Source organism: Neofelis nebulosa, chromosome 16 (assembly GCF_028018385.1).
Source record: "Neofelis nebulosa isolate mNeoNeb1 chromosome 16, mNeoNeb1.pri, whole genome shotgun sequence".
In the NCBI taxonomy this organism is placed as follows: Eukaryota; Metazoa; Chordata; class Mammalia; order Carnivora; family Felidae; genus Neofelis; species Neofelis nebulosa.
In genome coordinates, this window is record NC_080797.1 from 27,894,419 (window position 1) to 27,906,548 (window position 12,130).

General features: G+C 44.4%; 1 protein-coding gene across 11 annotated transcripts in view; it reads left to right on the top strand.

Moving 5' to 3' along the window:
• The window catches only part of PECAM1 (platelet and endothelial cell adhesion molecule 1), a 74,128-nt gene that overhangs the window by 40,615 nt on the left and 21,383 nt on the right, over positions 1–12,130 (top strand). For 9 of the 11 annotated variants that reach the window (XM_058704660.1, XM_058704658.1, XM_058704662.1 and 6 more), the window contains 7 exons: positions 1,439–1,714; positions 3,526–3,813; positions 4,527–4,634; positions 5,764–5,791; positions 6,543–6,619; positions 9,247–9,300; positions 10,760–10,822. In XM_058704660.1, the coding sequence (XP_058560643.1) occupies positions 1,439–1,714; positions 3,526–3,813; positions 4,527–4,634; positions 5,764–5,791; positions 6,543–6,619; positions 9,247–9,300; positions 10,760–10,822 (894 nt within the window). The remainder of the gene's footprint in view (positions 1–1,438; positions 1,715–3,525; positions 3,814–4,526; positions 4,635–5,763; positions 5,792–6,542; positions 6,620–9,246; positions 9,301–10,759; positions 10,823–12,130) is intronic. The other 2 variants (XM_058704669.1, XM_058704667.1) reach the window with 1 other exon arrangement.

Here is a 12,130-nt window from a genome sequence, read left to right on the forward strand (position 1 = left end):
TTTTAGGATCTCAATTCCATATCCTGATCCATATCTTGGCTGACCAGCAGGGCTGGGACTCCTGGTGGGCCGAACATAGGTACCAGAACCACCTACAGCCGTGCTTCTCAGAGTGACTGTGCATGCAAAACCCAGTTAGAACACAGTTCCGGTTGGAGCCAGATTCCACATCTCTAACTAGATAGAGCCTTGGGGATGCTGGGTCCTAGACCACCCTCTGAGTAGAGGGGTCTAAGTGAATGGAGAGCTCTGGTCAAGCTGTCACAGGCTCTGTTGTTATTCAGTCACTGTCCTTCAGTTTACCCTGTGGCTGTGGTTTTAGCCAGCCAAGATTTTAGTCTCAACTCAACAAGGATTGTAGTCTATTGTCAACTCTCTCATCACGGAAATCCAAAGGAAATAATGCAAGAGACAAATGTGGGCCATTACATTTTCATTTTCTCTGTTGTTCTTGGAAGGAGGTCATTTCGTTTTATAAGCTTTATAAATAAGTGAACTTCTAAATAAGGACCTAGTAGAATTCTTGCTTCTTGGGGCGTGCAGTTTATGATCAGGAGAGGCTGAGGCACTGAGGATTTGTTTTCAAATAAAATCTGTTTGGTACTTGTTATATTTTTAGTGCATTTCCTTATATCTTTTCTCAATATAACTGCCACAACATATGGATGTGTGTGCATGTGAGATGCATGGAAATCTAAAAACGTATTTATTTATTTATTTATATTTTATTTTTGAGACAGAGAGAGACAGAGCATGAATGGGGGAGGGTCAGAGAGAGAGGGAGACAGAGAATCTGAAACAGGCTCCAGGCTCTGAGCTGTCAACACAGAGCCCGGCACGGGGCTCGAACTCACAGACCGTGAGATCATGACCTGAGCTGAAGTTGGCTGCTTAACCAACTGAGCCACACAGGTGCCCCTATAAAAACATATTTAGGGGGATGTCATGTTTTTCTTGAACTTGTGTCATCCTTTTTTATTGATAGCATTCATTTTCCCCCTCCGTCCTCATCACACACACACACACACACACACACACACACACACACATTACTTGCCAATCTTAAAGGAGTCCTATAAAGGTAGATAAGGCAGGTAGGCATTTAAAATTATAGTAAATGCGCCTAGGGGGGGCGCCTAGGTGGCTCAGTTGGTTGAGCATCCGACTTTGGCTCAGGTCATGATCTCAAGGTTCATGAGTTCGAGCTTCACATTGGTTGTCTGCTATCAGCACAGAACCCACTTCAGATCCTCTGTCTCCCTCTCTCTCTGCCCCTCCCCTGATCATGCTGTCTCTCTCAAATAAATAAATAAACTTAAATAAAATAAAATAAATTATAGTAATGTTAGAGTTTGGAGAAGGACCCTCTTAGGCTGGATGTTTTGTTTCTGCTTTCAGTCGTCATTCAGGTTGTCTCTCTCTCTCTCTTTCGTTCTAGAAATGCTCTCCAAGCCCAGGATTTTTTATGACTCCGGCCCTGAGGTGATAAAAGGACAGACCATAGCAGTCAGTTGCCAGTCTGTAAATGGAACCGCACCTATTAGCTATCACCTTGTAAAAGCAAATAGCATTTTGGAGAGTTGTAACATGGACTCCAATGAGCCTGCAGTATTCAAAGACAAGCCAACAAAAGATGTAGAATACCAATGTATCGCAGATAATTGTCATTCCCATACTGAAATGATCAGTGAAGTTCTGCGGGTCAAGGTGATAGGTAAGTTGCATGAACTTGAGTTCAAGCCCCACATTGGTCTGTGTGCTGTCAACGCAGAGCCCACTTCAGATCCTCTGTCTTTCTTTTTCTGCTCCTCCCCCCTCATGCTCTTTTAAAAATAAATAAACATTAGAAGAAGAAGAAGAAGAAGAAGAAGAAGAAGAAGAAGAAGAAGAAGAAGAAAGAAGAAGAAGAAAAGAAAAAGCTAATGCAGAATGCCAAGTGAAACTGTTGGTTTAAACTGGGTCAGCATTAGTGGCTAACATTTACTGACCCCGACTATGTGCCCAACCCTGTGTGAAGTGTTGTAGTAAATTATCCTCATTAACACTTACAGTAGCCATGAAAGGCCCATGATCATATTATCCTTGTTTTATGATGAGACAACTAAGGCTTAGGACAAACAGCTGGTGGGCAATGGGGCTGGGAATTAAGGCCAGGCAGCGTGGCTCCTGAAGCTGGCTTGCCACCACCCCTTTGTACTTTATCAGGAGAGATGCTGTCGAATCAGGCTGCACCCTCTGGGATCTGCCCTTGTGGTGGAACCCCACCCTCCCATCAGGGGCCTGGTCCTCCCTTTTTGTGGGAGCAGCAGCTCCGTGGTCTAGTGACACACTGTACTCTTCAGGGAGGTGATTCATGGTCAGATGCCAGTGTGCTGACCAGTCAATTCTCACACCGATAGGAAGGTCTACTTGGGAAGACAATTGAGGATCAAAATTTCAGTAATTAAACATGGAAAAGATATAGGGGAGGACATCGAGTTCTGCTTGGATCTGCTGGGAATGAGAGGCCGGCAGGACTTCCAGGTGGAAATGCCCAGGTCAAAATCCAGACCTGGAATTCAGGGGAGTAATTGGACTAGAGCTATATATTTAGGCATTAAATGCCACATGTTTACGTGTTAAATGCACAAACAGAAGCTATAATGTGGGCGAAATCACCAGAAAGGAGAATGGAGATGGAAAGCTGAGGACTGAATTTTGCAGAAAGTCCATATTTAAGGAGCAAAAGGAAGAAAAACTAGTGAAAAAAGAGGGAGTGACAGGTGGGAAGGTAAGAGAATCTGGGCAGTGAGACATCATCGAAGCCCCAGAAGAAGCTGGGTAGCAGTTGAGGCCACAGGTGGGAAGGTTAGATGGGAGCCTATGAAAGGCTGGATTTAATCTGCTGGAGACTCAGGGATGGGATAGTCAGGGGATTGGTGACCTTTGGGGTTTCTTCAGAACCAGAGATAGAGGGCAGTTTCCGAAGCAGAGGACTGAAAGTCAGATGTCAGGAGTAGCGAGAATGTGGGAAAACGAGGAAGTGAGAATGATTGGTTTAGAACATCTATAAAAGGAAAAGGAGAAAACCAAGAATAACTAAAGGTGGTGGATCAAGATTATTCGTTCATAAGATCTGGAAATGCCATGCATCTTTGTAAGCACAGGGAGGGAAATCTCTCTCTCTCTCTCTCTCTCTCTCTCTCTCTCATACACACTCACACAGAATAAAAATCAACAGGACACAGAGGTTAATCATATCTTCAGGCTAAGTGTGGAGTGAGGGGACGTGTCCATAGCATCTTGTGTTTAAAAAACACGTGGGGACAGGAGGCATCAGTTGCTGCCCTTATGGGCTAAGGGGGAGGAGAGGCTCTGAAGAATGTGGGATTGATGGGGCAGGGAGGGTGGTGGGAATGAACTGAGTAAAAGGATCCCAGTCTTGGTCACAGTGCAGCAGCAGGACAGCCATGGGCAGTGCTGTGTCATGTTCATTCCTTTGTGACTCCCCTGGTTCTCAGTGCTGTCCCTTTCTCTGCCTTTCAGCCCCCGTGGATGAGGTCAAGCTCACTATCCTGCTGAATGAAGAGGTGGAGTCTGGGAAGGAGGTTGTGCTTCGGTGCTCCGTGAATGATGCCTCTGGTCCCATCACCTACAGGTTTTACAGAGAAAAGGAGGGCAGTCCCTTCTACCAGATCATCTCAAATGATACCTACGCCATGTGGCACAAGGAGAAGGCTAGCAAGGAACATGAGGGACAATATTACTGCACAGCCTTCAACAGAGCCAACCTTGTTAAAAGCAATCCCCAAAGCAACATACTGACAGTCAGAGGTGAGTCAGAGTCTCAACAGTGAGATATAGTGTGGTTTCCAAGAGCAAAACCAAAGTCTCACCCCTTGTAAGAGGAAATGGGTGGCTGTTTAGCTCATTTCACTGAGGGTTGAGAGACCAATGTTCTCAAGGTTCTTTTATTGCAAGTGACAGACATGCACCCAAATTAAATATAGAAGAGGAATTGGTTATTATAAAAATTAGAAATTTCTCACATAATCGTAACTCCAAATTCTTGGTAGAGAGATATCAACTGGCCTGTCTTGGGTCAAATGTCCACCCATGGACCACCTGTGGCCAAGAGAATTGGGTCATGCAGAAGGGACATAGTTTCAGGAACCCACCAATGTGGGTATAGGTGGCTTCCTAGTGAAGGAGAAGGGATGAATAGACCCCCAAAAAGTAATCTACTTCAGTCCAATGGTCCTTTAAGACCATAGCTGTAGCAAAAAACAAACCAAAAAAAAAAAAAACAACCCAAAAAACAAAAAACAACATTTCTGCACCAGCTATGAACACAAGAGTCCTTTGGAGGTAGATGCTCATGTAAGATGCTGGATACAAGGACTATAAAATTCAGTCTTATTTGTTGCTTAAATTTGATATTATTTCTTGCTGACAGAGCAAAAACCTGTGTGTGCGTGTGTGTGCGTGTGTGTGTGCGCGCACGTGTGTGTGTGTGTGCGTGTGTGTGTTTCTTTCTTCATTTCCAGTCTTTCTTGCCCCATGGAAGAAAGGACTTATTGCCGTGGTTGTCATCGGAGTGATAATTGCCACCTTGATACTTGGAGCCAGATGCTGTTTTCTGAAGAAAGCCAAGGGTAAGTACAATTCTTTCACTGCATTCTGGCAGGTCGCCCTGGCCAGGAAACTGGCCATGGATGTGAAATGCTTCAGCTTCATGGACAGCTGGTGCTCTGCCCCAGCGGGAACTGAGGAGACAATTGTTTTTCTCCTTGGGGGGGGGGGGTCACCTTGATAACCAAAGATTTGAGCTACAAAGCTTTTATTGCCCCTTGGATTTAGCTAGGCACACGTGAACGCAATGGTTCTTCTAGTTGGACAACCCAGAAAAGATGAATCTGGAAGATTGCATCTACATGTGATCAGAAGAAGCTGTTTCTGTGGATTTGGCCACACCTAGTCCTGCATTTGGTAGACTGGGTTGTGAGTGCTATGGAGACATGGAGACACGCTCCCCCCCCCCACACACACACACACTGAATGCCACCCAATTAATCTGCCACTTGTGCCATGATTTCTACCCTGTGCTTGAGGTTAACCATGCACGGAAGGGAAGCCAGGATCACCCACTGACCCTCAGAAATCAGAGCCAGCTAGCCTGAACTCAAGGAAAAGGGCACAGTCCCAGTAAATTTCGCAAAAATGTTTGTGGAGTAAGGCTACTACCTGGGATGGGTGGGGGCAGATGGATGAGGTGGGGCCCTGGGCTTTTTCTGGAGCAAGAAAGTTGCCACCCTTCTGGGAAGACAGGCTCCAGAACCAACCCCTTCCTAAGGTTGACCCTGGCCTTGGTCTCAGGCCGGCTTGGAATTAAAAGCAGAAGGATTGACGTCACTTTTACTTTCTGAAATCTTCTTGAATCAAAGCGATAATTGCCTGTATATCTGGCTTATCTGGTTCCTTTATCATTATCTTCATCTCGATCACATTCCACTAAGGAAAATCGCTCCTGGCTAAAACAGTCAAAATGTCAGATTCCTGAAGGAAATGATGTGAAATCTCTCAGTATAAGAGCAAGAAAAGACCTACTTTGTTTATGTGTTTATTTTCTTCCCTTTTAAAGGCAGGAAGAGATTTGGCTTTCTTTTCTCTTTTTATGGGTATTCAGCCTTCAAGAAAGTCAAATATGGCCAAGATGAGTGTTCCTATCTGGTATGGACATGGATATTTTATACTGACTTTGGATTTTCTCTTTCTCTTTTAAAGCCAAGCAGACGCCAGTGGAGATGGCCAGGTCAGTGTGCGTATTTGGAAGAGACGTGGGTGGCTCTGTAGACATGTGGAAACTGTAGGGAAATTCTGGTCATCAGGAATTTTTTCTTGGGAAACTCAGAAAAATAAGGTCTTAGGTGTGAGTAGTGGAGGTGTGCGTGCGTGTGTGTGTGTGTGTACGTGTGTGCATGCGTGTGTGTTTGTCTCCGTGGAAGATTGCCAATCGCCCTTCCCTGGGAAAGCATGGCCTTATTCTGAGGCCACGTCCTTCCGACACTCTTACCTGTCAAATCCCCTTTTCCTTATGAAATTATACTGACGGTAGAGGGAATTTTTAGAATTTACTTTCTTGGTAAAATAGAGTTGGCCTAAAAAAAAAATGGTTGTAATCATTTTACTGTTTTTGAAACCTCAAATCCAAAAGTATGGAAATGATAGCTCTGATGGTTCTGGAGAAAAACAGTAGCACAGGCTGAAGAACTCAGAGGGGTGGGATTCGCCTGATAAAGGCTGCCTGCAGTTCAGGTTCCCTTGGCCCTGACATTTATTTTAACGGCAAAAAGTTTTTGTCAAATAATCTTAGAGCTGAAAACAATGTTAGCTTTCCACAGGAGAGGGTAAAGTTTTTGTAACTGCAGAAAACTCTTTAAAGAAGAAAAGAAAAAGAAAACTCTTCCTGGTTTTCTCATGATCTTTCCTTGGTTATTTTATTAGTTTGAAGTTAGAGCCAAAAAAAAGTCATCTATTCTTTACTTTTTAAATTTCATTTTAAGGCCAGCAGCGCCACTTCTGAACTCCAGCAATGAGAAGATGTTGTCAGATCCCGATACCGAAGCCAACAGACATTACGGTACGGTCTTGGTTTCCCCTAGTTGCTAAGCGTTTTCCCCAGCTGGCTACACACTCCCCTACTGGTCTTAGAAGCAGAATATGTAGGTAATGGGGTTCAAGTTGGAAGGGAAGCCCTGTCCTCAAGCAGGGGCACTTAATCCAATCAGTCATGGAAGGGTGAGTTGATAAATAAACCAAAAACTTCAGAAGACAGGCAGAACATTTTATCCTAATTTTTCCACCTTCTAAACATCCCAGGGAATGTGGAGAATAATTGTAATGCCGTGGATACCTATCCTGGGTTATCTTCCAAAACTCTGAACAGTGCCCAAGTATAATCATTATCCTTTTGTAAGAGAAGAGACCAGTTACCAAATTAGGGCACTGGTAAAACATCTTCTCGGATGGAATTGTTTATTACAAGCACAAGACAGTTTCCTTTCAAACTTTGCCACAATTAAAGTATTTCTCTGATAGTGGAGGCATTAAAAAAAAAAATGTTACAATAAAGGAATGCATGCTTAGAGGCTGAGTGAAAGCTTGAAAGTAAGCTCAGTAGGGTGGGGAGCCAATCCCTGGAGTTCTTAATCCCATTAAGTCTAGGAGAAAATTGCTCAAGCCTTTGAAGAAGGGTGCCAGCCACTTCCCAGAGGGGTGGTATAATTACATCACGCAAGACATCCTGTCCCAGACCACGTTGGGGGCAGTTTTCTTTATCAGCAGGTCTGAGAATAGAATGCTCATGTTCTTTTCTAATTGTGTAAGTGTTTCACAAGAATGAGAATTTTAGGTAGGATATGCCCTTTACAGGGCATACTTGAGAAACATGTTTTAAGAGTTGAGCAATTCTTATAGTACCAAATCAAACCTTTAAAAAGTCAATAAAACGGCCTGGTTGGCTCAATCGTAGAGCATGCAACTCTTAACCTCAGGGTCATGAGTTCAAGCCCCACATGGGACGTGGAACCTACTAATTAATAATCAAACAAACAAACAAATAGATGGAAGAAGCTGGGAAACTGTATTCCTGAAGGCCATCAAATAGAACAGGAACTAAAGAAAGCACAAAATGTGAGACAATCCTTACTAGAAAGTGAATAAAACATTTGCAATAGCAAAAGTAATGGGCCAATAAAGAGAGAAATGGGCAAATATATCATTTAAGAAACTACATACAGAAACATTTGGTGAATATTTAGTAAAAAGTAATCCAGTGTTATAGAGAAAATACCTTTTTGTGGTTTAAGGGGGGGTTCTTTTGGTGATTTATACTATTTACACCTAAATACACAGACACTTTAAATTAAATGCTAAGAGGTATATTAAAATAGGATTTCCCCCCAAATTTCCAAAATGCAAGAAATACTCTAATTCTTATATTGTCTCTCCATGGGTGATTTCACTTTATAAAATATTTTAATAATCACAATAAGTAATTAGTTTTAATACATAATGGAAAATCATATGTTCTTCAGAGGTATTATTTATAACATCCGTAAGAATTATTATTATGTTTTTATTCTTGAAAGAGCATGTAAGCAGGGGAGAGGGAGGGAGAGAGAGAATCCCAAGCAGGTTCTGCACTGTCCGCGTGGAGCCCTGTGTGGGGCTTGAACTCACAAACTGTGAGATCATGACTTGAGCTGAAATTAAGAGTCAGACACCTAACCGACTGAGCCACCCAGGTACCCTGAGAATTATTTTTAATAAAGAATAACTTGATTTTTAAAAATGTTAAAAAATTTTTTTACCCACTGAGGTGGCAGCCTGAAGGTACCGTAATTTTTTAAACCGTGTTCTCATGCATTCAGTCCTCCGGTTGGAGCAGGCGAGTTTGCTAGTTTCTGGTTATGGACCCCTTCCTTTAGAATTAAGCTTAACCTCGGGGCCCCTGGGTGGCTCAGTCAGTTAAGCGTTGGACTTCGGCTCGGGTCACAATCTGCTGATCTGTGAGTTCCAGCCCTGCACCTGGCTCTGGGCTGACAGCTCAGAGTCTGGAACCTGCTTCTGATTCTCTGTCTCCTTCTCTCTTTGCCCCTCCCCCACTCACACTCTGTCTCTCTCTCAGAAGTAAGAAACAAACAAACAAAAAAGGAATTTAGCTTCATTTCTAATGAGGTTGCTCAACGTGAACAATTCTGAATTTTGAACAACCCATAGGCAGAAGTTTTCCTCCCATGGGATGGTAAGCGTGTTCCTGGTGTTAGAAAGAGACCGCACAGTGGGCGGGATGGGGCTGAAGGGGGACCAGAAGGGAATCCAGAATCAGATATGCTGCTGGTTGCCCGCTATACTGAAGAAGTTAGGCCTGACTTCGTTTCTTAGTGGCACTAAGTTGTTGTTGTTGTTGTTGTTTTTTAATGTTTGTTTATTTTTGAGAGAGAGAGAGAGAGAGAAAGAGTGTGAGCTGGGGAGGGGCAGAGAGAGAGGGAGACGCAGAAACCAAAGCAGCCTCCAGGCTCCCAGCTCCCCACCCATCCCCATGTGGGGCTCAAACTCACAAACTGCGAGATCATGACCTGAGCTTAACCTGAGCACTTAACTGACTGAGTTACCCAGGTGCCCTGTGGCACTAAGTTTTTTAAACATTATATGAGAAGCTAGAATTTCCATTGCCATTCATCCTAATTGTTATTTTTCAACTAGGTTACAGTGAAGATGTTGGAAACCATGCAATGAAACCAGCAAATGAAAATAAAGGTAATTATCTAATTTAAAAAAGTTTTTTTCATTAGAAACTTTACGTTAAAAAAGACCCCTAGGGAAAGAGCTAAAACTGTTAAGGCCTGGGGATGTTTCCCCCACCTCTCTCAGTGACCCTGTCCCTGACCACTGTGTATAAATGGAGATGGCTTGTTGCTTTCTCCAAAGATGCTATCTTGTGTCCTCAATGGAAAGTAACCAAAATTCTAGTGGGAAAGAACTGGGTTATACCTAACAGGGAACTGGCTGATTCAGAATGGGTTACTGAGTATTGTAGAGGACCTCCTTTCTTTTGGATAGTAGAAGCAGGGATGTTTTTTATTTTTATTTAGTTAGTTATTTTTCATGTTTATTTATTTTTGAGAGAGAGAGAGAGAGAGTGTGTGTGTGAGTGGAGGAGGGACAGAGAGAGAGGGAGACACAGGACGCAGGGCTTGAACTCACGGATCAGGAGATCATGACCTGAGCTGATGTTGGACGCTCAACCGACTGAGCCACCCAAGCGTCCCATGTATTTTATACATAACTTAAAAATATTATTTTGTGTCTCAATATTAATAAAAATAAAACATACACTATTAAAAAATAAACTAGCATTGCTGCTAATTTTTAAAGACAATTAACAGTAGATTCCCTGCTACGGTTAAACCTCAGAAGGATTGGGCTAAATCGTAAATCGTTTCTCAAAATTCTTCCCCCCCACCCCGGGGCTCTATCACAGGAACTAAATCTAAAGAAGTAGGGTCGCCTGGGTGGCTTTGTTAGTCTGCCTCTTGATCTCAGTTCAGGTCTTGATCTCTGGGTCATGATTTCAGACTCTGAGCGGGATGTGAAGCCTACTTAAAAAAAAAAAAACAAAAAACCTCAAAAAGTAAACACCTGTGTCCTTGACCACATATCAATGTTTTCAGTGCTGGCGAGAAACCCCAACTCTGAGGCTTCAAAAATAAAACAATAATGTAATTTTGAGTTGAGACAAACTAATTTACTGGATTTCACTCTAGCGGCCCAACTGCTCTCATTAACTTGTTTTCCTATGCGTGTGGCTCATACTGTCAGAGCATTTTTAGGCGGGGGACCCTGTTCCCCATTTCCTGAGATCCTTTCCATCTTGGAGATAGCTTTCTATGCCTGTGGCTGTGGAAGAGGCTTCTAGAGTTAGCTGCCATGGATGACACTGGCTGTTTTCTGTGCCTACTGAGCTTTTACAAATCCTTCCCCTGTAGAAACAATGGGGACCTGGGCCGGAGGGCCTTTCCACATCCTGGAGAAAGCAGGACTTGTGACTGTCTTCTCTAGCCCAAGATTTCTCACCTACTTAGAATGGCATTAGGCCTGTGTCTGGCTTCCTCCTCGAAATATGGAATGTTATAATCATTTGAGTGGAAATCTCTAAGGCAGGCTGAGGCTCCCCAAGGAGATTTTGTCTCACCGGTGCTGTGGTTCTTTTGAGCAGAGCCTCTGACCATGGATGTGGAATACACAGAGGTGCAAGTGACCCCATCTGAGCCTTACCAAGGTAAACACCATCCCTGGAGTGATTCCCCATGTTTTGCTCTCTGCTTGGGTGTAGACAACAGAGTGAGGTGTGCTATGACCCGGGGACAAGGGTCCCCTCAGTCGGTCAGAAGGGGGGTGGTCAGCAGACAGGCCTGTTAGACGTGCCTATGACAAGAGCAGTGACCCCCCCCCGCCTAGGCTTCTGAGGTGTAACATTTCATTAATTATTGTTTACCTACTACTAACCATGAGTAAGTTTTATTGAGCAACTACTAAGCGCTAAGAAATGTGTTTGGTGAGAGACTTTGAGGGCAGCCTTACCCCTGGGCGTTTGGACTTTCCTCCAGAGGTATGTTCCTTGCCCAAACCTAGCATCGTCCTGAAAAAGTTGCTTGCACACTGAGCTTGTGTAAATGAAATGCACATTTCGAGGGCTTGGCTCTTTAAAGGCATGCTTGGGTAAAGGCTCTTGAAAGTACAGAGTGCTCTGCTGTGTAAACAGTGGCACTAGCTTCACACTTCAGGTTTTGTTTTCATGCGTGTGGTACTCTCAGGGGCGGGCTGGCCTGGAGGCCACTAGTTCTGGTTCTGTGCTGGTTGAGACTGACTCAGAGTGGGCTGGTCCATAGCAAATGCTAGAAGAGCAATTTCAGTTGCTTTTGGTCCCACAAAAAACCATGCATACCTTCCTAGCTCTCCACCCTGGCTTTCCCACAGGCCCCTGCGCTCAAAGGAGCTCTCCAAAGCCTTCCTCCCCTCCTGGGAAGCTCATTAGGGCTATTGTCATGCACCCCACCCCCCCTTCCTGCTGAGGCTGAGGCCACTGCTGTGTCTATTCTGCCTGGCAAGCTGAAGGCCAGACCAGGCATTAGCCAGAGCCACACGGCAAGGGCATCCCTTTGTTACCTCTAGCTCCATGATTTGGGAAGAGTTTGGGGTTCTTTCTTTCTTCCCTTGCTTAGGTTCTGGGTACCATGTCAGCAGCTATGTGCACAGAATCTTTCGGTAAGGCAGTCCCCGAAGGCCCCTAGGCTGTGCGCCGCGCAGTGGGGCACTGACCCTACAGTCTGCATTCAGAATGGCCCCCTAGAGTTGGTACTCCCCGATCTGCACAAACGCTACACAGGGCGTCCCACTTCCAAGTCTGGACTGGACCTGGGAATGGTGGGGGCCATGGCAGGCCTGAAATTCTCTTCTTCCTTATTTCATGGTAAAGTGGTTTGCCTGTTAGCAAGTTAAGGGCGGTGTTGGACCAACCCCTGTGCCAAGTAGCAAAGGTACGCGTGCAGCCTGCGGGGCCTCTGAGGTTCCCTTTGCAATTCTAGTC